General features: G+C 41.9%; 1 protein-coding gene across 5 annotated transcripts; it reads left to right on the top strand.

The window, feature by feature from the left end:
- Positions 1–93: 93 nt before the first annotated feature.
- LOC117745034 (threonine--tRNA ligase 1, cytoplasmic-like) lies at positions 94–26166 on the top strand. 5 transcript variants are annotated; one of them, XM_034553003.1, is made up of 18 exons: positions 15251–15454; positions 16191–16366; positions 16452–16566; positions 17187–17308; positions 17624–17732; positions 18621–18685; positions 18786–18864; positions 19441–19587; positions 19667–19765; positions 20622–20791; positions 21079–21241; positions 21761–21898; positions 22087–22164; positions 24750–24850; positions 25234–25335; positions 25444–25516; positions 25664–25778; positions 25897–26166. In XM_034553003.1, exons 1-18 carry the CDS (start codon positions 15371–15373, stop codon positions 26037–26039), a joined length of 2079 nt encoding a protein of 692 aa, XP_034408894.1. In that variant the 5' UTR covers positions 15251–15370; the 3' UTR covers positions 26040–26166. The 5 variants fall into 5 exon arrangements, 3 of the variants coding, with proteins under 3 accessions (XP_034408893.1, XP_034408894.1, XP_034408896.1); XM_034553005.1 differs by having other exon boundaries at positions 15252–15454; positions 22090–22164; XR_004611194.1 differs by lacking the exons at positions 15251–15454; positions 16452–16566; positions 17187–17308; ... (12 more) ...; positions 25664–25778; positions 25897–26166 and adding exons at positions 94–336; positions 5616–5745; positions 5836–6083; ... (5 more) ...; positions 8377–8544; positions 8662–10738 and having other exon boundaries at positions 16191–16299.
- The last annotated feature ends 139 nt before the right edge of the window (positions 26167–26305 follow it).

A 26305-nucleotide genomic window follows, 5' to 3' on the forward strand; every position in this document is an offset into this window, starting at 1 on the left:
GCGGTGACGTCCACTGGTGAATACAGCTATGCGCTCATGATAAAGTGGCATAAACATGTGGGCGTGATTTCTCTTGCGCTCATATCGGTCTCCCTCGCGCGCATCAACAGCGCGAGCCTCCTGCAGACATAGCAAGAAAGATGGCGGCCGGTTCAGGGGCTGCAAGCGGACACGGAGCCCGCGGCTCCAACGCTGGCCTGGAAGCGTCTTTAGACCGACGGTTTCAAGGAGTATCCAACACCATGGAGTCGATACAGGGACTATCCAACTGGTGCATTGAAAACAAAAAGCACCACGGCCTCGTCGTGCGCCACTGGATGAAGTGGCTAAAAAAATGTGAGTGGCTCTGAACCGACCCCGGTAGCGAACGTTGGCGAACATTCGACCGCGATCCAGTCGAACGTTCAGCCTCTAGTGGCTTCGAGGGAAGCGCGAGGCCACAGCGGGCAGAATTAAACAATTATTTTAGATGTCAATTATCACATAACACTTTTTTTTGAAGAGGCTAGTGTTGTACTCGGCACTTAAAATGAGACGCTAACGGAAGCTAAGCTAACGTCTAGCTGCTTGCTAGCACTGTTTACAAGTTGGGCCTCCCAGGTGCAGGTCCGGATTAGACTGATCCTGGTCTCACTAGGAGGTCTGCCATGCACTGCACAGCATGTGTCTACGAATGAGATCCTGAAATGGAGGTGGTTGCAAGGTGTTTAGTTAGATTATGATATATATATATATATATATATATATATATATATAGAGAGAGAAAAACAAATTATATAAACAATCCGCAATTTAATGTCAGGTTGCAATTTATTGATGCACTTGACAGTAGCACCCTAACATATTTCCTCCAATTGCTTAATATTGGTTTCTTACCAACCTACTGTACATTTTTATTATACCCAACTGGTTGCAGGTAAACTTAAGTAAATATAAGTGGTATAGTAACAATAATAGCCTATGTTGACAAAGCAGTCACATTTAACCTGTTGGTGTTATTGTATACGTACACGTGTCACCAGATATTCATTACCTCCCTAATCTGTTCAAAGTCATCTATATTATTCAGAATTATGATTTGAAATCCCAGTTGTTCTGCATACTATTGACAGGTGGCAACGTTGTACCTGCGTAGGGTTTTCACTGTTATGTTTGATAGACTTTACAACACAGCACTGGGGGGGGGGGGACATCTTACAGCAGTGTCAACAAATGTCCTCCATATAGCTCTCCTTTTGCGGTATTATGAGTCCTGCATGCAGCATTTTAAATTGTCCAATGATGAAAAGGGGTTGAACTTTACTCTTATGATTAGATCATATCCCAAAAATACTTTCCAATATCTACACACCATTTATACAGCATCTAACTTCATTAATATAGTCGCCTAAGTCAACATTGTGGTCTGTGAAATAGTTAATTAAATTGAGCTAACACAGTGGACTGCTAACCTTTTTAGCTTTGCTCTTAGCCCGACTACAGTATGATCAGTTCATCGGTTTGTCTTCACATGCTGGTGTTTTGTGTTGCTTTGGTCTCCAGCCGTGCTAAGTTCCTGTCCTCTTATAATATATGTTGATGTTGCTAGTTTGAATTTAAAACTTAAAACTACAAAATGATTTTAGCTGTGCAATTATAGGTTCAAAGATTTTTCTAACACTATTTTGCAGAAAATATTAATCCTCAACGATTGTGGAGGAATTGTTGTTAAATGCGAACTGATTTTTCAAACATTGGAGTGAATGACTCAGTAGATTTCATCAGCTTCTCAGCTGCGTGTGGGCAGAATAAAGAGGCAGCAGAGTACTCTACGTATATTATGCTTTGGCCGTTGATGTCGGTGAATGCAGGAATAAATTTAATTGATGTTGCAAAAAGGCATTATTTATCATTTGAGCTTTTATATTGTATCTACTTATCAGTGGGTTTTGAAAGATTTAGTTTCCCATCGGTTTTTGGAAAGAAGTGAAGTTAATATTTCAATGCTGTTATACCATGTCATGCCTAATGTTACCTGGTTGGTTTGGAGTAGGACTAACAAAAGATATTGGATTGCCTCTGTTCCATGATGCTAATTTGGTTGTTTAGATTTAAGAAAGCCGATAAAATGTGTGGAAAAACATGAATGCTAATAACATCTTAAAGGGACATTGACTTGAAAGCTAGATGCAAAAGTACAGTTCCCACAGTCAGCTTCTCACCATGAAAATGTTTATTACAACTTTTTTTTCTCCAATACTAACCCGAGTTGAACATAAAAGTGTGAAAAGAAATGAGTACACACTTTTTTAAAACCCAAATAAGTAATCCACATTATGGAATCATCTTAAATGAGTTTCTAAAACGGCTTCTTGCAAATTTGACTGGTGAAACAACATAAATAAAAAAAAAAAAATGTTGTTTGCATTTGTAATGAAGTTTTATTGTGCCCTGAAAAACTTAAAATCGTAATCCTCTCGTTCAAATAATCATGTAGCTCAGTGTTTCTCAAAGAGTTGTTTTAGGGGACATACTTAACATAAAGCCACTTTAAAAAATGTTTTTATCAATGCATTTAGATGGAGTTAACAGGCTTTTGTTTTTTCCTTGCATCAACAAAACAAAATGATTGTATGATAGCCTTTCGTATTAGAATCAATGTTATACGTTGATTACAATTATCAGAACATTCAGGCTCCATCATCGTGCTCAAAGGTTGCAGATATAAATCTTAAATGAAAGACTCTGGAAGAAATTCTGCAAATGTATTTGAGAATGACTGACATAGACATTTCTTATCCTTGCGCGTCATTGCCCAAAAAGCGCCGCATGATAAAAGCTTGTGCTGACAGCACACTGCGAACTGCTGTGCACCGGCTCACCCATTGTTTTCTGATGGAGAGCAGCGCCAACTAACCAAGAGTTGATCTACTGATCATCATTTATTGCTGCCTGTAGGCTACAACATATGCGTTTCCCCCTCACAAAAGTTATCAAGTGGATGCATTTTGAGTAGAAACAATCCATGCCTACCAGTTTCCAAAGCAGACAACAAGTTGTTCCTCCTTTTTTAATCTTACACTGCAGAAATCCATTAATTTGTCTGAATTTTAGGATGGTATGTCATGTAATTTATTATTTCATTTCAAAGTTGGGCTTTATTACTTGTGAATGGTAATGCGGATGATAAAAAGACATGAAAAGCTCTTCTGTGATGATAAAGAGCTGCCGATGTGTGGAAGATTATAAATACCTGCAGTATATCTTCGAGCACCACTGCAAACATGCATACGTTGTCTTTTCTATACTAAAGACTAAACTGTAGTATTAGTGCTTGGCAAATTAACGTGTTTCATCAATACTTTATTAAGGTAGTCATAAGATGTTTTTTTTACATGGCTTAATAAACACGCTCCAGTGTTAGTTTACAAATGTTACCTGTGTGAAGAGATAAAATAAGACGATCCTTTATTAATCACACAGAGGAGAAATATGCAGGATTACAGCAGCAGAGTGCAAACAAACAAGACATAAGTAGAAAAACAAGATCACACGGTAAAGGTAGAATAAATAAGTAAAATATGATGTAGTTGGCCTGAATGGTAAAGGATGATTACAAATGCAGGATGCAGCCTAAATCGATTCAGCATAGTTAGTACTGTGCATTAGTGTATTAAAGCACAGTGTTGGGATAAGAAACTGAATTGACCATACATTAATGTAACATTTACTCACAACTAGAAAAATTATAAACGTAATTTCTACCCAAATTAGTTTTTGGCATCTTCATGCAATGTAATCAATAAAATGAGCACGCAGTACTTTTGAAGAAAGGAAATGTTCAGTTTTTTTGTGGGTTAGTTTTTTTGTGGGTTAATTTTTTTGCGTACGTTTGAAAGCATGCCATATATATTTCATTATAACTATCAAATCTATTGGTTTAGTCTTTTAAAAGTAATGGGTTAAAGCTATATTTAGGGACATTTTTCAGAAAATGTGCAACAAATATTTTTCAGCAATCCATTTTAAAGTAAAGTAGAACATATTTAAATGCATTATTAAATGTTTTTAGGGGAAATGTACATCAAATAGTCTCACAGTCTTGTGTTGTTATACGTAGTTTGTATTAAACAAAGCCCTCAGTTTTCTGCTCACGTGTCATGACATTTACAAACTACAATGAGAAAGCCAGATTTAAAAAACATTTCCGGCATGTTTGTTTCAGAAGTGAGAAAACAATGTAACTTTTTATCTTATTCTACTGCTTTTGGCATGAATAATACTTTTGAGTTGTTTTATTCCTAAAATGTTTCATGTTTGACATACAGATGCTCAGGCCTAAATGAAGTTGGCGCTGCATAGTTTGTGGATATTTTCAAATGTCATTTCGGAGCTTTTCAAGTGACTTTTGCGAGCTGTTTCGGCATTTAATGGTGGAATAGAAGTACATATACTGTTATTTGAACACATTTACCATTTGGGTGTCATAACTGTGTGTTTTCAAGTGATAAATGCAGTGTGTTTGTGTATGCATGAGAGTGTTGGCTTTGACTAGAGTTCAGTCATCTGTTGTTCATAGATACTCAACTCATGTCACCCTCTTGTTATTTGAGGCATATTTGTAAAAATTTAATATCAGCCTTGGTCGGTACTACTGAGGATTACCCCTTATTGTGACTTTATAGAAATGCTTGTGTTTTAAAAGTAATGTATTTGTTCTTAAAAGCCTCTAATTCTGACTTATTTATGGTTGATCCTGAAAAGAACTCAACACAATATTTTTGAAAACAATTTTTGCGTTGTCAACAGTGAAGAGCATGCATATTGTCAGTATATGCTAATATGATATATTTGATCTATGTCAATAATATTTACTCAATTAGATAATTAATACAATATTTTTTTACTGCAAATTGGCTTTTTTCCCTATTTCATATACTTTCACTTTCCTTTTGGGTTTTTTCTTTACCTTGAGGAGCTGGTCATTCAATTAAGTTTTATATATATATATATATATATATACACACACACACACACACGTTTCTTTGCGTAGACAATAGTAATGTATTTCTGATGAAACTAATGAATCTTGTGGACTAACAAACTAAGACGCTAACCTGATAAAATGCAACAGAACGTGACAGAGGTTTAGATCTTTTTTTAGCCCAAAGTCCTGCTTACTGACTGTAATTGAATCCTGCCTTGTAAAGTCAGGGTGCTGAATCTATTTTCGGAAGCCGTAGGAATCATTGGATTCTTGCCAATATTGTATTTCTTTTGGATATGAAAATGTATGACTGATGCTTAAGTTAGGTCACTGAATTAATCGTACCAACAAAAACAGGCACCATCTCCAGCCTTCTGTTTAAGAGATTAGGATGATGCCATGAAGGCTTTTAAATGCAGCACGGGTGACTTTTTTTTTTACAGCTGATATTATTAGTTTATCTTGACTGACGGATGTATTTGCATCAGTGTTTTTGACCAATGTTAATGTACACCTTTATACAAAAACACCATCTGTATGATAACGAGCCATAAGATTTGTTTTTTTAAATATGTACTTAATAGAGTTGGAAAAATATGATGGCATCACTGGTTCTAAATTAGCTAAACTTTTCTGTCTTCTTTTTCAGCTGATAACAATCACCGCTTGAATCTCTTTTACCTGGCTAACGATGTGATACAGAACTGCAAGAGAAAGAATGCCATTGTCTTTCGCTCAGCCTTTGCAGAAGTCCTTCCTAATGCGGCCCAGTTTATCAGGTGAGTACAATACAGCTGAATCAAATGAAGTCTGTTTCCCAGTTCTTCTAGTCTTGATATGTGCCATGTTGTGTCTCTTTTTGTCTTCAGAGACGGGAAAGTCCGCAAGGCAGTGGAAAGGATTTTTACAATTTGGGAGGAGAGGAGCGTGTACCCCGAAGAGGTCATTGCTCAGTTTAAAGCTGGCTTCAACAAAAAGGAAAAGGAGAGAGAGAAGCAGAAGCTGAAGCAGAAGGAGAGGGAGAAAGAGAAGGAGAAGGAGAAGGAACGGGAGAAGGAGAAGGAGAAGGAACGGGAGAAGGAAAAGGAGAAAGAAAAGGAGACTCCACCGGCAACTGGTCAGTTTGGTACTTCAAGGTTTTTGCTTGGTAATTAAATATAAAAGGGAAATAACTTCCTAATAATTAAGCCACATACTTGTATATTTCAAACTATTTACAGTTGCAGTTATAAGTGAGTTATTTAGTTAATATTTCTATCTCACTCTCTAGCCCCAGCCAACACTAAAGCTGCCCTGAAGTCCAAGATTGTAGCAGAGTTCACAGTAAGTCTTGCTCAATAATGTTGTATTGTGTTACTTTGGAAAATATCTAAAGCATTATAATTTCTGTAACTTATTTCTTTGTTACTTTTCCAGCCCCACTCCCTCATCGAGCAGTTGTCGAGATATAAGCGAGCAGTCGCAGAAGAGGAGTTCAGGGAGAAGCAGCTGGCCGCTCTCAGAGTCGATGTCTGCAGCACGGAGGCTCTGAAGAGACTTAAAGGTCAGAGCTTTTTTTTCTTATTATCCTTACTTGTATCCTAATCATGTGTATTGTATGTCTTAAGCAGCACACATACTTGACATGTCCTCCTCATGCCACAACACTAGTAGTGTATTCCTGCTAGTATTTCTTCAGTAGAAAGTAGTGTCTATGAAAACAGTTTACAGTCTGTGGATTATTGTTACTGGGAAGAGTTTTGTAATGTTATGATGCGTTGAGCACTGGCTATATAACCAGTGCTCTTGGTCCAAACGAGTTAAAAAAAAAGTCTGGGTTTGTAGTGAAATGGAAGATATAAATGACATTTCTTATTATTGTAGTCTCATATTTAAAATTGTGAAAAGTGATCTGTATTTTATTTTTGACAATGACTATCTTTTATTGAACCATGTGAAATGTGTATACACTTTGTATCTACTTTTTTAGCTTGCTCATCAATTGTCTCCCATTTTAGACAAGGCCGGAGGGAACAAGTTTGCGAAGGACTTTGAGGATGGCAGTCTGAAGCTGCAGGAGTTTGTCGTCTTCATGGAGAAAGAGTTGAAGACGGGGCCTCCTCTGCTGGAAGCTTTGGGAAACGCTGACATCTTCTACGAGATGCAGTACAAGGAGGTTAAAATTGTGGCCAATGTGAGTGTTCGGTTTGCGAATTCAAATTTGAAAATGGTTCATCAAAGAATTATTTGGTATTTGTTGATCTATGTTACATTGCACTGTTTCTCTATATAATAAAAACAATGGTGACAGACATTTATTGTTGTTTTACGATGTTTTGTAAATTGATCCTAGAAATCTGTATAAATGTTAAAATATATGGCTTGAACATCCTTTTTATCTTCCTCTTAATTCTGTTTCCTCACTACTTTTTTTTTTTTTTTTTCAGGCGTACAATGCCTTTGCCAACCGTGTGGCCAGCCTTAAAAGGAAATTGGATTCCCTCAAGTCGACTCTACCTGGACCTGAGGACTCTCCCATCCCCTCACCCTCCGAAGACGCCCCCTCTCCCACCGGCTCTGACTCACCCTACTTGGGACTAGGCTTGAGCAGAGCCCAGGTGGATCCAGAGCTGGATGGCAAGGCTATGGATGAAGGAGATATGCCCAGTGACAACAGACACATGGAGGACATGGATATGTCTGATGAAGAGGCTGGCGCTGCCACCGAGCAGCAGGGTTAGTGGCTAAAGAGTGTTGTAGTGGGGGGATAATTGTCCTTTTCAGTTGGATCATATTGGGCTGCCTTGTTGTAGCGTGGTGCTTCAGATTTGTAAAATGTATCGGTTCTTTGGTTGTTTTTACTACCAGATGACAAGAAGGACAAGACGGACACTGCTGTTGCCAAGTCAGTTGCAGCATCAACGGTTCCCACCACACCTACGAAGGCTTCTAAGATCAACGCCACTGCTGCTGCCACGGCGACGGCGGTGACCCCCACCCCTGCTCCAGCTCAAAGCGCCCCAATAACCCCAATGGGAATGAATCTGGAGAAGGTTGACCTGGGAAAGATCAGCTCCATTCTCAGCTCACTCACATCTGCCATGAAGAATACAGGTGTGTTCAAGGGTTTGCCGAAGATGAGTGTAATAATGATCCTGCAGCTAAAAGCTCCCTGACAATGTCACACAATTTATGAAAAATGATTACGTTCTTGCTGATATTGTCACTTTGTTTTGATCACAAAAAAGAAATTTAAACTCATCAGTTTCAGTCCCTCCATAAAAACATCTCCATTCTAGTACAATTTTTAGTAAATTCAACTTTTTAACACAATTCATATTGTTTAGGAACAGACTCGGATTAAAAACAACTGTTGCCTGGCACAGATAAAAATTGTCTGCATCCCTCTGTGTCTTTTTTAATTCCCCCAGCAGCTAGCCCATCACCTCGGCCGTCTCCAGGAACACCCACCACTCCTTCTGGCCAAGCAGCAGCCTCCAAAGCAACATCTTCGAGCCCTCACTTGGCCAACTTCCTGTCACGTGTTGATATCACACCTGAAGGCATCCTTAATGCTCTGTCGAAAACAAAGACACCAGGTAAGACGCACATACACTGAAATTAAAATGTTTTATTTATTAAGTTTTACTAATCATTTATTTCTTATGTCATCATGTCTGACTCCCCTGCCCCACCCTTTTTCTGTCTTGGTGCAGTTTTGTCCTCTCTCCTGCAAAGTGTGACAAACGCCACCTCTGCTCCTCCCACCCGAACCTCCCCAGAATCCTCAGCAGTTAAAACCCTGCTCACCCCAACCACCCCAAAAACAAAACCCACTCTGGGGAACAGCCTCAAACGAGACACACCTGGGAGAACCAGAGACTGGGAGAAAGGGAGACGGCTGTCCCCTCCTCCTCCACCACCCCCTCCTCGCCTCTCAGCTCCTTCTGTTTCTCCCCCCAGCCTAGAATCAAAAATCAACAGCTTTTTGCAGGGTAATCCAGGTTTTAGTCTCGCTCTGGGTGATGTCAGTCCCGAGGGGGTGGATGGGACCCCAGTGAGAGACGAAGCTGCTGGCACCCCTACCCAGGACGAGATCATGGACACACCCGGGAGTGTGCCAGAATCTTTAGGGTCATCTGGAGGTCATAACCTCTCACCAACAGCCTACCGCAGCGAACCCTGGGATGCTGTGATCACCCCATCAGGAAGCAGCAGCAATGGAGACTTGCCGAGCTCTTCCTCCTCTTCACGGCATGGAGCTGGAAAAAAGAGTGGCACAAAATTAAAGGAAGATGAAGTGATGAATTTGAGGAAGCAGGTATCCTCTTCCCCCAGTAACGACATGAAGGGTAAGAAAGATGGACAACATGGCCAATTAAGAATGATGGGAAACAACAGAGGGATTGGAGAAAGAAGACAGTCTGCAGGATCTCGTAAAGCCAGCAGTGGCTCAGATGATGGAGGTCTGAGTGGAAAAAGAGAGGGGAAAGCGGAACAGTCTCCAGGTGGGGATGGGAGGGAGGGACAGTACCATCGTATTGAGACACTAGTGTCTCCTTACACTGAAGGGGCACCCATCCAAACTCTAGGCTACTCAAACCGCCCCCTCGCTGGAGAGCGCATCAAGACAGTAGAGGGCATCCGTGTGATTGGCCGAGATTCTCGGGGAGGGGGAGGGGCTAGTGGTCGGCCAGGGGGAGCAATGTGGTATGAAGAGGAGGAATACATGGAAGCTCAGCCTCCTTCAAACCATGCGATCCGCTCTCCTCTTAACATTGGCAATGAGGACATGACCCCCTCTATGCCTCTGCCTCCCCCACATCTCCTTCTCCCACATCTCCACCCTCCTCCATCCCATCCTCACGCACATCCTCCACCCCAAGCTCCCTTCCAAATGCCCTACCACACGGATAACATCCAGGGTCCTCCCCCATCACTCCTCCACCAGCATCCTCCTCCATCCCATTTCTTTGGCCCCCCTCCACCAATCCCTCGACCCCCTCCACCTCCCGTACCCCAGCGCCCTTCCCCTCCACCCACCCACCATGCTGTGCCCTCAGCTGTCATGGTTGGGGGAGTGTTGGTCCCTGTTGACCGCCCCCTTCCTCTTTCTCTCTCAGTCAGATCTGACGGTGTAGATCGCAGTGGATTAGGGCCCAGAGGAAGCAAAATGGGTCCTCCACCCCTCATGGCATCGTTGTTAGGCGAGCCCCCTAAGCTGCCCCGCTCTGGCACAGTCAAAGAGCCGTTTGTCCCCCGTCATGCACCCCCTCTTCACCGCCCAGGTACCCCTGGTGTTCCCCTCCCCTTACTGGGCAGAGTGAAGGAGCCTCTGAATCTACCTCTTCCGCCCCACTCTCCTACATCCTCCACACCCTCTCCCTCCACGCCTAATTCCCCCGCAGTCGACACTCTCCCTGCTCGCCTCCCGGCTCAGTCCGCTTCTCTCCAGAAGCCCCCCGCTAGTCCTCCTGCTCAGACCCGCAACCAAACCTCTAACCCCGTTCCCCTCCTGAACTTACCCAGTTCTCGACCCCTCATGCTCTCAGGCCCCATCGCACAGAGACCTCTGCTGCGGGGCCGAACCCCCTCTCGGCAGTTTAACCAAGATCGCCCCATGGGGGGATTCCGAGGGGGCAAGCGGTCCGGTCCTCCTTTCACAGGTGGTCCCTTCCATTCACAGAAGAGACCCTTCCTACCCCCACGCTACTGAAGTGGTCATCTAACCCATGCGGAGTGAGAAGTGCAAGCGCCCTGCACTGAAGTGCAGAGTGTGTGTTAGCCCTGCTGGTATGAGCCCAGATATCTTTTCTCTGTTAATTAGCTTGAGTTAAAACTACCTTAGGTTGTGTGTAAATAGTGGATTAATTAGTCATGCTTCAGCTCGGTAGCCAGCCAATCATCTTGCACTGTACAGTGCAGCTATGATGTTATCAGTTACATAGTGCAGAGTGTTGTGTAACAACCCTCAATCCATCCCATTTATTCCATTTCTCAAACCTCTTCTCGAACCATAGGAAGACAGTGCAGATAGTTCAATTAGAAATGAAACCGTTCTTTATTCAGAGCTTGACCATTTGTGTGAATGTTGGGTTACTTAACTGAGAGAGCAGGAGAGCGAAAGAGTTATGGGTATCATAGGATACACAGGAAAGAAATAAAAAGCAATAGTTTGACATCTTGGGAAATAAGCTTATTTGTTAGTAATTGCTGAGCAGATCAATATAAGTCTTGTATATGTGCTAAATATGAAGCTACAGCCGGTTAGTTTAGTATAAAGAGTGGAAACAGGGGAACAGCTCCCTTGGATCCGTAAAAAAAACAAAAACATTAACACCTCTAAAGTTCACTTATTAACATGTGGTATGTTGTTTGTTTAATCCATATAAACATGCAAGTGTAAAAATGACACGTTGTTGTTATACAGGGGATTACATGCTGGGCCTCACGACTCCAGGAAGTAACTTTGTTACCTTCAGACAGAACCCGGCTGGCTGTCTGCCCTTGTTCCCAGTCGTTATAATAAGCTAAGCAGATGGTTTCCTGTCTACCGTTCATATTTAACAGACAGATATGTCATCTAATTCTAAAGAAATCCAATAACCGCTTTACCCAAAATGTCAAATTCTTCCTTTACAATTGTTAAGATTTCAAAGTAATCTCTTCTTCTGAGTGTATGGGTGTGTGCTGTGTGTCCTTGCATGGTATTTCTCATGTGAAGTGATGAGACCTGTGTTGCAGCCGAGTACCTGCTGTAAATAATATTCTTCCCTTGCTCGACCTTTTTCACCCTCCCATCTCTCCCACTGTATATATTTCTAAGCTTGTAAATATAAAAACTGAGATGAAACAGCTTTTTTTTTTCTTTTTCTTTTTTTTTTCTTCAAGCTCTTGTTTCTGTTAATGAGAACATTGATCGTCAATCTCGCACCCCGTCTTTGCTGTGATTGAGGCCTCGGATAAGCTTTAGCTCCAGAAGATTTTCTCTGCAGTGTCTGTCGCGCCTTTCTGTCCTCGTTTTGAAACCACCACGCAGAAGAGGAGGGTGAAGATGATAATTATGTATTTTTATTTCCAACACAAAGGTTCAGTTAGACTGAATCATGAAGATTCTCAGTAGTGGACAGCGGGTGTACTGACTTGAATAAAATCCAGTTTCAATTCAACTGGGGGAGGGGGGGGGCATTTTATTTGGTCACTATATATATATATATCACTTGAATTGCGCTGTTATTTAATTTGCGCTGTTCAGCTGATTTTTCTGCCTGTTTTCAGAGATTGTTTTCATATATTTACATAGCCGCTGCCATTTTCATAATGCATTAACATTTAATGCCTTTTTATTTTTTGCGCTGTATTTTTATGCGAGACAAGATTGGCAATTTCCCATTTTCAGCAGCGCTTACAAATGGTATCAGGGGAGTGAAAACGATTGAGCTAATGAGGAGTTTTGAAAATGGTTTATTTAAATATTCAAGTGGTATTTGGCCCCTTTCTCGTTTTTTTTTTTTCCTTTCTTTTTTTTTTTTTGTTGCTTCCTTCATGCTTTCCCCCTCAAGCCCCTGTGCTTACCTTGTGCTCACATGGCTTCGTCCAGAAACACTTGTGCACCTCTCAACAAACAAAAAAAGGGTCGTCACAATGGCAGCAATCCTCCATCTTGTGCAGGGATTCTTGCCGTAATGCTTCAGCTCTACACTGACGTAGTTGACCCACACAGTGAGAGGTGCATGTTGGGTGTTGCTGCTCAAAGCGTCATGTTGCTTGTGTTTGTCTGATCATGGAGTGTTTGTTGTCTCCTGTGCTCCTTTTACAGTCACATCAAGATACACTGAGCACCTGCAAGCGTTTCCACATGAAGTTTGATACATTGTTAAAATGTAACCACAACGAGTGTATTTGTCACTACAGTGTTAGCGGTTCATCAGCGCTCTGATGTTTTACTGAATGTTATACAAGTCTGTTACCACCTTCTGTAAACTGTGTGTCTTTTATCTCATCACTCACTGAAGCAGCTAAATATCAACCCAAATCAGTTTGGTGTGTTCACGTTTCACGGAGAGAAAGCTAGATTAACTGTTATAAAGATCTTCCTGCTTACTGAGCTCCTACCAAGTTCAACATTTCAATTGTCCCTATAAATAACCTCTATCCATTTCCTCTTTGACAACTTGAGTTTGAAATTGACTGAAGATGTGACTAAGCTGATGGTCTGTGTATATTTGATAAGTTTAACTGCTCCTCCTGCTGTTCTCATCAATGATGCTATATCCCCGGTCTTTGAGTGTCCAATCCTTTCTGGTGTGATAAACATGCACTCATTCTATAATTGTCATAGTGAATATATGCATTATTTAAGAGCTGAGTACATCTTCATATTTTGTATCCGTTTTTTGTTTTTACACAAAGCATATTACAGATCACAAGACGACACTTTTTTGTGTAAATGATTGACTTGCAGCCATTTCCCTCACATACTTAGTATATTTGACATTTTGTTTGGGTGCACCATGACTGTAAGCAGTCGGTGCTCTGATTGAATAACGAGGAGAAATGCTTTTTTCCATGACTTTTTTTTTCTCGCTTGCAAAGACCTCTACTCAAACTTTTCTCTCATTAACTCCTTGAGAACACTGATTGTTTCTTTTTTGTTTTAATTGTTGCTTTAAAAAAAAAAAAAAAGTACACTCTACGATGCACACTGTTGTTGGAAAGCCACATTTTAGAAATGCCATTTAATAACTTAGTGACACTAGTGAAGTCTGCTTTACACCGAGGTATTGACCATCACAGTACATGGAACGCAGTTACTGCATTCACTGAATACATTGTGGCTGTTTGATGACCAGCCACAACCTCAGTCACAACATTAACAGAATAACACTAAGCATCAACTGTGTATAGTTAATATGTAAAGATGACATTACTAAATGCATTAAGCCAGGATCTTTTCAGTGACCAGAAATTCAAACTGAAATATTTCATTATGGCCTCTGTGCCATTATTCTACAGTTAACAGTGAAATATTGCGATATGTTAATGTTTAGGTAATTAATGTTAATTTAACAGCCGAGTTAGGTCCTTAATGTTAAATACAGATACGTTAGACAAAACCACCAGCTCTCCTTTTTAGGCAGTCATTTGACGAAGAACAGCAGATCTCTTGCTCGTAAACGTGTAACACGTGCGCGCTTTCCAGAATATCTCATAGATGGAGTGAAATAATAGCAAATCCTTAAAGGTGGTCACATGTGTCAATCTATATATAAAATAATTGATTGGCTTCTAGATAGGGTTCGTCACGTTTTTTAGAGCCGTCGGACTGTATAGTATTTATTTATTTATACAATTCAACGTATTTTAAAACAAATAATACTTTGTATTTCTTTACAATGTAGATGAAGTGCACTTCTTTACTATGTAGATGAAGGGTACGTGTTTCTAAAGTGCTGTAGCTCCCCCAAGTGGCAGTTCAGCGGTACTTCAGCTCCTACTTCGAACACGCGTCTCATGTATTGCTGTAACTACAGTAGTACTGTAAGTACAGTACTGGTGTTGGCTTATTATTCTGAAAATGGTGACACTCAAAATACGTTTTCGTCCCTGGTCAGAATTAACGGAGTTCACTAACTTGTTTAAACTGTCTCTAGCAGTGTACTTGACAGTTATTACTTGTTAAAATATATCCAAGGCATTCAGATGTAAAGTTTTAATATTTCAAAACGTTGTTGCAATAGTTTCCACAGGGAAGGCTTTAACATATGGAAATAATTTGAACAACAGTTACGGTGAAGATGAATCTAATTTAATATATTACATATTTAAGGGACCCCTCACATATGTAATCTATTAAATTAGATTTTCTCAATTTACTTACTAATCTACACCAAAGCTCTCGGGACCCTAAACCCGCAGCTGTAGTTGAAAGCAGACGGCTCTTCGGGTGCGCAGCACCTTGGCTCTGCGGGTCGTCCTTGTGGACTGACGTCATGCTGAAGGTGTGTGTGAACATACTTCGTGTACTAGTGGCTCACTGAAGTACAGGCGCCGTTTAGCTGATGTCCGGTGGTTGTTGGTAGTCTTGTGTTCTGCTTCAGCCTGAGAGAACTCCAAGAATACGCCATATTTCGTTAAAAATCAGCATAATGTGCGTGGTTTTAGGTGTTAACGTCTATCTATTACCCCTTAAACGGATGCAGATGTCCCGTATGTGCAACTCCATGTGTTGGCGCGCGCTCTGGCGTGGATGCCTGGGTGCGCGCACGCTGCTTCGTAATCGCGTCATGTGTGTGTGTACGCCGGCAACGTCACCGCTGCCGTCTCTAATGTGTGCTTCCGGTGTTATGGCCGCTCGCAGAGAAGGGTGACAGTAATGTGGGATATGTGGACATGAGCGCGGGCGTTTAGCCAGGTGTGTCTGGGATGGCGGTGACGCAGCTGTTCCGGCTGGTTACCTGTCGGTCGGCAGCGCGTGCGACACTTCGCGCGCACAGGGGGTACAGCAAGGTGCGCGCGGCTTGTTACTACTGCAGTACAGTGACTCCAGCTAGCGTTAGCTAGGAGGACTGCTGTCAGGGTTCAGAGTCGTGTTGCTTGAAGCTTGTTTGTGCTTTGATGAACGTATTCATCTCCAGGTTCAGAGTCTTTGTCAGATACATAGGACATGGCTCGGTACTTGGTTTGGATTTACCTGTGTTGTAGTTTATAAACAGCAGTGGTGTATATAGGTGGCATGGACCCCACTAAACCCTCTGCAGCCTCTCTCTCTCTCTCTCTCGCTCTCATTTGATTCCAAAGTGGTTCCCTAAAAAGGAAAGAAAAGTGAAGCACTAACAATATTGTGTTGGTGGTAAAGCTACTGTAAAGACATTTACCAAACTAATGTTTGGTAAAGGCATTTTATTTATTTTGTCATCCACCTTATTATAATGCTGAGACACCACTGAAGCTTAATCACATGGTTTCATCCCACTATTGATGTGTGTATCAACACACACTCGGTTACCAGTTTATTAGGTACACCTAGTTAAAGCTATTGCAGTCTACTGTAACCTCCCAGCATTTAACCCGACCTTCATGAAGGTCATAATGTTCAGTTTCTATCGCAACTTGTTTAGAGAGGCGTTTATTTAACTTCATGGGTATTTTGGTCGCTGTAGTGGGTGTGGTGCTGTTGGGTTGTACTGCACTATCCTTTCACCTCCTTTTAATTCAGATCTACCTCTTTTCCTGCCCTCTCTAGGTGTGCCCAGCTTTATCTGAGCGAGTGCAAATCTTTGAGAACCTCAGGGATAAACAAGGCCACAAGAGGAGAGTTGAAGCTACAGAAACTCGGCTCAGCATCCAGCTGGCGGACGGCCGGACAGTGAAGGGAACAGCTGGCGTCACCACACCTCTCTTTGTTGCTCAGAGTGTCCGGTAAATGCATTTTACAGAACTGTGCTCTCTTGTTGTTTGTTCTTACTGAAGTGATATATCAGGGTTGTTGCATTTCTGCTTGCAGTGTGAAAGGAGCTCTGGTCAGTAAGGTGAATGGGGAGTTGTGGGAGCTTGGACGACCCCTAGAGGCTGACTGCGAACTACGACTTCTGGGGTTTGACACAGATGAGGGAAGACGGGTAATCCCACTTTTTTGATTTTTCTCACAATGCTTTTGTGTTCCTTTTAATTTGTTTGCAATACACCGTGGCTGTGTGTGCCTTCTATGTCGCATTGCCTTTTTAAGATGGATCTTAATAACCTAAAAAAAAAGTATCTTCTTAACTTTAGTGGAAAACATCCTGAAGTCGGGAAAGGACAAAATGTTTCACCAAGAGATTATAAATAAACTTGGAACAGAAAGTGAATCTCACATAAAATAGCCAAATGTGACACCCAGGTATTGTTAATCCTGGTTTTTCAATATTGCTTGAATAAGTAATTCAAGGATGGTTCTGTGTTTCCCAGGCTAAAGGATGATGTTAAATTCAAGATGGCTAAATCATGACAAAAATCAATCTCATGTATACGTCACGCATATACACAAATACTTGATGTATCTTAATGTTGTGGAAACTTGTGTTGCTGCTGATGTTGTATAGTGATGATGTACTGCCTTTTTATACTACAGTGTTAATTGTAATTGTTAACAACAGTGTTGTTGTTCTGCTAACTCTGGTACAGCTAAGAAGCTGTGCATTGTCGTGTCAAATAAATAAGGAATCCCTCCACCTACTGTGTACCACCCTCCCCGTCTTAGGCAGCATGGAGGACAGGAGCGTGCGTCCTGGGAGGAGTGCTGGAGAAGGCATTTGGTGCAGAGGTTTGCAGAGAAGGAGCGTCGGAGCTCGGGCTTTTCTGTGACCATCGACTACACAACAGGTGAGCTGTTCATTTATTATATGAACACAACACTCCAGGTGCAATCTATTCTGTAATTGTGATCAAGTGTCTTTTTTTTTTGTCTGTGTAATCTGTCAAAATATCATCTGTCCTTGTTCGGAACACAAAATAATTACTGAGTATTTCTGAAATAATGTTTGGCTTCCCTCCCTGCAGTTAGTAACTTTACATTTATACCACCTGTGTTAACATGATCACTTTCTTTGTGTTTAATCAGCAGTACTCTTCAGTTTGTGAACTCTACATTGTTCAGTGCTACTGTAACGACCCCGTTTCTATCCTCTCCACACACAGTGCCTTGTCTCTGAGTGACGTGGAGGAGAGATGTAAACAGGCTGCAGCCCTCAAGCTTCCTCTGTCCAGACTGGAGCTGAATGCAGAAGAGGTCCGAGAGCTCTTCCAGGTCAGATATACTGAAAACAAGACATTGTTTTTACAGCAGACAGTTTGACTTGTGGTTGTAACTAAGCTGTGTATAGACTGCAAGCGTATCGGACGTGCTTTTCCACGTGCACGTCTGACGCAACAGATTCGCTCAAACTTTAAATCTTTAACGTTGTTGACATCGGTTTGTCATTGTTTTAACATTTGGATTATTCAACTTTATATATATATATATATATATATATATATATATATATATATATATATATATAATTTTTAATTATCTGACCTTTTGATTTTATTGTTTCCTCATTTATTTACTGATTCTGTATAATTTGAAAGTGTTTTAAAAAGTGGTATAACAATAATGTGTTCTTTAATGTTATCAAAATCTCAAACTTAATCAGACTCGCTTTTGTAAATGATAACGTCATCCCATCTATGGTTATGTAATTTTGGGTAAATATGATAATAAGTCTCTTTCTGAGGTCGGACCCTTTCTGTGTGTGTGTGTGTGTGTGTGTGTGTGTGTGTGTGTGTGTGTGTGTGTGTGTGTGTGTGTGTGTGTGTGTGTGTGTGTGTGTGTGTGTGTGTGTGTGTGTGTGTGTGTGTGTGTGTGTGTGTGTGTGTGTGTGTGTGTGTGTGTGTGTGTGTGTGTGTGTGTGTGTGTGTGTGTGTGTGTGTGTGTGTGTGTGTGTGTGTGTGTGTGTGTGTGTGTGTGTGTGTGTGTGTGTGTGTGTGTGTGTGTGTGTGTGTGTGTGTGTGTGTGTGTGTGTGTGTGTGTGTGTGTGTGTGTGTGTGTGTGTGTGTGTGTGTGTGTGTGTGTGTGTGTGTGTGTGTGTGTGTGTGTGTGTGTGTGTGTGTGTGTGTGTGTGTGTGTGTGTGTGTGTGTTGTACTACTTTATAGAACAATAAGCTGAGACTGCAGCTTGTTGAGGAACAGATGAAAGGCCCCACCATCACAGTGTACAGGTATTAATATATATATATATACACACCTGATGTGGACTTACCTGTCTTATAAAAGTTTCACCCAAAATGAAACCCGTTTCATCCTTTCTGTGTGACTCAGGTGTGGAGACAGCATAGTGGTCTGTGACGGCCCCCTCCTCCCACACACTGGCTTCCTCAAAGTCTTCAAGACACTCCAGGTGTGTGTTTGTGTAACGGTCCTGTCCTCTGCTTGCCTTTTTGTAATTTTACGTACTCGTAAAGCTAAACATGGTTTCATCTAGCATAGCTCTACCTCATTTTTCTGCTTAATAATACATTTTCTTAAAGAGATTAAAAAAATACCATTAAGAATTTTAATTTCACACGGGATCATTAAAGAGGATGCCTTGATTAACCTCATCTAATCTGTAAACATGTCTTTATTTGAATCTATTGAGCAATATGCTGGGTCATGCTGGGAATGTTCCTCGTCTTTATTGATTGAGGAAGAGGGAGGAGTTTCTATACTGGGCTGCCACTGGGCAGACTGGGATTCCATGGCAGCCAGGCTGTAAATGTCAGCAGCAGGATGTTGTGTTTGTCAGAGGCCAGTTTCCTGTTCTCGGCCTTTACAAACACAACACTATCCATCAGACTTGCTGTCACTCATTGGTTCACCCTCCCTCTTCTGGCTGACCCCCACTCCCTTTCTCGTTGGCCACCTCGTTGGCTGATTTTTATCTATGTCCCTCTTCTCCCCAACATCTTTTCCCTGCACATCGATAACATCCCAGCTGTCGCCCGTGACCCTGCCCAATCAGACAGAGTCCTCAGGTTTGATGCGTCTTTTAGGTGTGGCTTTTCCAGGAGAGAAGGACAAAGAGGAGTGGGAGAGGGAGCAGGAGGAGGCGAGGAGGAGGGACCACAGACGCATCGGGACAGTAAGACAAACTCTAGATTAGGAGAGGCGCATTAAATGAGATGCAAATGATCGTAAATGCCATGTGCTCATGTTTTTAGGACCAGGAGCTTTTCTTCTTTAATGACGTGAGTCCAGGAAGTTGCTTTTTCTTGCCTAAAGGAGCCTACATCTACAACACCCTCACTGACTTCATTAAGGTGAACACACACTCTTCACAGTCACTGACTCTGTGTAAATGACCAACAATAATCTGGCTGTAGACTTCTATACATTTAATAAGGGAACTATATGAGCAGAATTACTTCAAAAAGCACATTTGCAACTTTTCCATTCATATTCCCATTTACAAGCTACAGTTACCAGCCTGATTACTGACTGAGACACTCCCAAGTTTCATTACAATGTCAGAACACTCAAACTCACCACTTTATCTTTCTGTGTTGTGGCTAATGTGGTCAACTCTTTGTGGTGTTTAAATTTAGCAAGGATCCTGGATAAACCTGCATATGGATCAATGTAAATGAATCAACATGTGTTATCTAATCTGGTTCCTTACTCTGGTCTGCCATTAGCAGCAGCCTTAGCTTTGGTGTGAAAGGATGAACGCACATTTCAGTTATATAGGACAATAGGATGACTGATATTCTGTGCAACTCAATTATCTGTATTTGACCTCTGCCACATTGAATCTGCAGCACTGTTTGTACAACTAAAACACAAATACCTTACACGTCTTCATTTTGATTACGCATACCCAAACTACAGCCATTGTTTGTTTATGGTAATCAAAAAATCCTGATTTAATTTAGAATGTTTCCTTCATTGGGTTAAACATGTAATATTGTCCAACATCTCTCACACACACATACACACACACACAAATGTTCATGCACATTAACATAACAAATGATGCTGTGTGATTGTGTCCCGGGGACACACATGTTCATATCACTCGTCAGGATATTACTCTTGTTAGCCTTCAGTTACTGTTGTGACAGTCTGGCCCCGTCCTGCACTCAGTCACACACATCCTTCCGTCCTGATGTCTTGCAGAGTGAATACCGAAGGCGAGGATTCAACGAGGTTGTGACTCCGACTTTGTACAGCACTGCATTATGGGAGCGCTCGGGTCACTGGGAGCACTACAGCGAGAACATGTTCACGGTGACATCAGAGGGCTCCCAGACCTACGCTCTCAAACCCATGAACTGTCCTGCACACTGGTGAACACACAACCTTGTACTTGTCTTTGTCCGGAAACTCATTTACACAACGCATTCCTTAGCCTCTCCTTAACCATCACAACCCGTCACCATCCCTAACCTTAAGCTAACTCTGATTCTAACCTGAACCGTGAAACCAAATCTGAGCCCTTAAACAGGCCGATGACTGTCGGCCCCAACGTGAGGACCACAAACGTCATCACTCGAAGGTTCTAACACACAAACTGGTTTCCCAAAAAGAAAGCTGTCCACGCCGACTAAGCCTCGCTCTCCTCTCTTGTGTTTAGTCTTATGTTTGAGCAGCGTGTCCGCTCGTGGAGAGAGCTTCCTCTGCGATGGGCCGACTTCGGGGCGCTGCATCGCAACGAGCTCTCTGGAGCGCTGGGAGGTCTCACTCGTGTCCGAAAGTTCTGCCAGGACGATGCTCACATCTTTTGCACACCTGATCAGGTACAGAGAACGCATATGAACTTGCATCGGTTCGATGCAGACTTTCCTCTTTGAGGCTGCTGCTTGATTGTGATGGTGCTGCAAGTGGGGTAGAGACGGGGTGGGACACGTGTGGGACCATATTACAGTGATTTAGATGGGCTGTAAAAATAACCCCCGAGACATTCCAGGAGGCCACCGCCTGGATGAATGAAGGTCTTTGTCCTGCTCAAACATTACACCTCCATATGTGCATCACTGTGACTCTCCAGCCTGTGTAATCCTGATCCCCTACATGGGGCTCAGGGACGTTCCCATGATACTCATTGCGCTCCTGCAGACTTTCTGTTAATTCTCAGATCACAGTCAAAGGATAATCATCAGTCTGTTAGCTTCTCAAATACTGATTAAATATATGGAGGCTTTACACTAAAAACATTGTCAGATATCTTTTTCTTTTCTGACCCTGGTTGCAATTTTAATGATGTCCTCTTGTTGCCCGTGTCTTCAACTTATTTATTTTTTACTCTGTCTTCCCAGCTGCAAGACGAGATTGTGGCCTGTTTGGACTTTGTGAGGAGTGTGTATCAAGTCTTTGGGTTTTCCTTCCACTGCCTCCTGTCTACACGTCCTGCACCGTTCCTCGGGGAGCCTGAAGACTGGGATAATGCTGAGCAGGTAAACACACGCACACACACATCACACCCTTTAGTGTGGTTTGGCAAAATCATATGTAGTCTTTAAACTCAAGGACATGGTTTAATGATATCCACATCTCTAAATCCCCATGGACACCTTTTTAAATGGGCACAGCGACAGTTTAAGCTGATTCAATTGACTAAGTGTGTGTGTGTGTGTGTGTGTAGCAGTTGGAGAAGAGTCTGCAGCACTTTGGTGAACGTTGGGAGTTGAATCCAGGTGACGGCGCCTTCTACGGACCAAAGGTCAGTGGGAAGGGCAACATGCAGGAAACAGATTTTCACACGCCAGTGTAAATATTGTTAATCATAGGGTGCGCTCATAAATACTCTGAGCACTCTGCAACGAACTGTTTAAAAATTTGGAGAGCTGTTCAATTGGTTTGGTTATTTAGAGCACAACACTGACGCTCTGTCTGAGGAGACGGAGCAGCAGAGTGTGGATGTGTGAAAGTTACTTGTTTGCCTTTTTAATATTTAATAAAACATTTAGCTGAGATAACTGGGTTACATTTTCACTCCTAACTAGCTTTATACAATGTTTTCTAACTGGTGTTTATCGGCCTTTTAGTACAGTTTCATGTTTCATTAAAATCGATGTCATCCTCACTGGTGACAAGCTTTTGATTTTCTAGAAATATCAATTGGAAAGTTTCTCTTTTACTGAAGAACTTCAGATTGGATTTAGGAACTTTACATAGTATCTGCTAACATCCAGAACATGAAATAACACTTAATTAATGATTAATGTGTATAAAGACTCTTTTAAACCTTTTCTTGTGGTTATACCTCTGAACCATCTGCGTTGAAAGAGCTCCAGCCATTCAATTGAATTATTCCAAGTATCTGTTCAATAAAGACATTTGAGTGTTTCACATCACGTTTGTTTCTCTAAAGGGATTTAAAACGGTTGATTTCCACCATGATTCATATTTAATGGACAAACATGAGTGTGGTATCAATCTGTCCACTTAACTCTCGTAAAAAGAAAATGTATTTCCCAGAGTGTCTATATTTATCTGCAGGATTCTTCTGGAGTCAGTTTATTGGTGTTCCTTCATTAGAGAGCAACACAGACCTCTTTGTTGTCCTTCTGGCTCTGCAGAGAGATAATTTTGAAAATGAAATGTTACACTTCACACTGTCCTGTGACAGTTCATGTGCAGCTACTAAAAAAGAAAATAACTTAACGTAAGAATGGTTTTCTTTGAGGCAATTTCATTTTTACTTTTACTTGTGCAAGAAGTCCGTAAGCATAGAGAGGAAGTCGGCTTCAATTCAATTTCAATTCAGCTTATTTTGTATAGCCCAATATCACAAATTACAATCTGTACACATACGACATCCCTGTCCCAGGACCTCACATTGGAACAGGAAAAACTCCCCAAAAATAACATTTGACAGGGAAAAAAGGGAAGAAACCTTCAGGAGAGCAACAGAGGAGGATCCCTCTCCCCGGATGGACAGAAGCAATAGATGTCATGTGTACAGAATGAACAGCATTTACAAAGTTACATAAACACATTACATGAATATGACAATGTATGAATGGAACTCCAATCCATGAAACAGAAGGAAGTAGAGAGGAGGGGGCGGGGCATCAGCAGGGCCAACGCGGGAGGCCGGCTCACCAGGCATCAGACACCTCCAGGTCCAATGGACCCTATGAGACGTGAAGTCACAACGACTCCGGGGAGGAAGCAGAGTTAATAAGGTGCAATGGAGAGATGTAAATTCATCCATAAGGAGAGAGAGAAGAGGAGATAGGTGCTCAGTGTATCCTAAAACATCCCCCAGCAGCCTATAAGCCTATGGCAGCATATCAAGGGGCTCGACCGGGGCAAACCTGATTCAGCCCTAACTATAAGCACTATCAAACAGGAAAGTCTTAAGTCTATTCTTGAATGAGGTGACTGTGTCTGCCTCCCGGACTGAAAGTGGAAGCTGGTTCCATAAAAGAGGAGCTTGATAACTGAAGGTTCTGGCTCCCATCCTACTTTTTAGGACTCTAGGAACCACAAGTAGCCCCGCATTTAGTGAGCGCAGCTCTCTAGTGGGGCAATATGGTACTACAAGCTGCTTAAGATATGATGGTGCATCACCAATCAAGGCTTTGTAGGTGAGGAGAAGAATTTTAAATGTGATTCTTGATTTTACAGGGAGCCAGTGCAGCGCAGCTAATACAGGAGTAATGTGATCTCTTTTCTTAGTTTTTGTGAGTACACGAGCTGCAGCATTCTGGATCAACTGGAGGGACTTAAGAGACTTATTAGAGCAGCCTGATAATAAGGAGTTGAAGTAATCTAGTCTGGAAGTAACAAACGCGTAAACCAGCTTTTCTGCATCTTTTTGAGACAAGATGTGCCTGATTTTTGAAATGTTACGTAGATGAAAAAATGCAATCCTTGAGATTTGCTTAACGTGGGAGTTAAAGGACAAGTCTCGGTCAAAGATAACGCCGAGATTCTTTACAGTGGTGTTGGATGCCAGGGAAATGCCATCTACAGAAACCACATCACCAGATAATTTATCTCTGAGGTGTTCAGGGCCCAGTAAAATAACTTCAGTTTTGTCTGAGTTTAACATCAGCTTCATGCTCGAGCTCATGTGGAGGCACAGAGGGTGGAGGTAGGTCACGACAGGGTGGGGTTGGATACACACTCGCACGCTCCATGTAACAAACAAACATTCCTCATCTCCATCTAGCTACAGCGTGTTGTGGCCAGATCGGCTTCCCTTGGAATCACATTCGTTACCATTTCTGTCCCCCTCAACGTGACATTAGAGAAGTGAAGCCTGATCCCAACGCACTCTGACATGTTTCTTCATAGGTTGACATTCAGATCAAAGATGCTATTGGCAGACAACACCAGTGTGCCACAATCCAGTTGGACTTCCAGCTGCCAATCAGATTTGACCTTCAATATATTGGGTGAGTCATACATTTCTGCAATTGGCTCGCAATCTCAAATATTCCTACATCTGTGGTGATTTTAAATCTGCTCACTGTTTGATGAGCCCTTCCAGTGTATGATGTTCTGGAAGTGATCAAGTTAAAGTGACACACATCTAACGTAAAATGACCTAATTTGATTATGAAAGATGAGTCCTTTTATTGCATTTATAACATTCTGGCTTTTTGCCTCTTGTTAGTGTGCCCCACTTATATAGTATTTATCACAGTGTATTTAATTTAAAATGGCAAAATCAATATTTCACATGTAGTTACTTTTATAGTAAACCATTTATGCAGAATAATACAATCTCACCCAACACTCACTCTAATGGTAAACCTTTGTCTTCTGTCTTTCTCAGCCAGGACGGACAGCCGCACAGGCCAGTGATGATCCACAGAGCAGTGCTGGGATCACTGGAGAGAATGATCGCTATACTGGCTGAAAACTTTGGAGGGAAATGGTAAGAAGATTTCAATAATCACGTTGTAGTCGGATGTATTTAGTCGGGCTGTTACGAGACGACAGTAGCTGTACCCAAACGCATCACCTCTCTTTTTACTTCTCCCAGGCCCCTGTGGTTGTCCCCAGCGCAGGTCATGGTGATTCCTGTGGGGGGCAACAGTGAGTCGTACAGCAAACAGGTCAGTCTGTGACGAAGATTTCCTTCTGGTTCATCCGCTGACCAAGTCGTTCTGACTTGTGTTCTTTCTGTCATTATTGATTTGCGTGTGAGTGTAAGAACCACAGGACAGATGCAATCTCAACACAAGTGCCTTTCTTCTGTTAAGGTGGTCCAGCAGTTCTGTGAAGCCGGCTTCATGGTCGATTTGAATGACGATCAGGGAGCCACCTTAAATAAGAAGATTCGCTCCGCTCAGCTCGCCCAGTACAACTACATATTTGGTAAAGATAAATAGTAGGATGAAAACTGTGGCTACTAATGTACTGAAGCCTGAAACAACCTATTTATCGCTCCTGATGTTACCATAACTGATGATGGCAACATTTTCTTTTTGTCCAGTGGTGGGGGACAAGGAGAGTGAGAGTGGAACAGTGAATGTGAGGTGCAGAGGGGGCAAACAGCTGGGGAGGAGGCCGACAGAGGAGGTGCTGACATCTCTCACACGGCTACGAGACACCAGGAGCAACTTGGATGAGTTCTGATGGAAAAGTCCTGGGAAAAAAATGAGGCACTGATGTAATAAGTTTTTGTTTTACATGTTCAAGCTGTTGTACTTTGGCTTCGTCTGACATTTGTAATGAAAGTATATTAAAAAATTCCTGACTTGTTGATTTGTCCATTAATGGCATCCGCTGTTAAATGTATGTCCTAAAAAGAACAGAAGAGCTTTCAGGCCATTACAAGATCTATATCAGTCTGATATCAGCATTACACCACTAAAGCTGCAATTTGGTTGCCAAAACCATTA

The sequence above is a fragment of the Cyclopterus lumpus genome, chromosome 16, assembly GCF_009769545.1.
Source record: "Cyclopterus lumpus isolate fCycLum1 chromosome 16, fCycLum1.pri, whole genome shotgun sequence".
In the NCBI taxonomy this organism is placed as follows: Eukaryota; Metazoa; Chordata; class Actinopteri; order Perciformes; family Cyclopteridae; genus Cyclopterus; species Cyclopterus lumpus.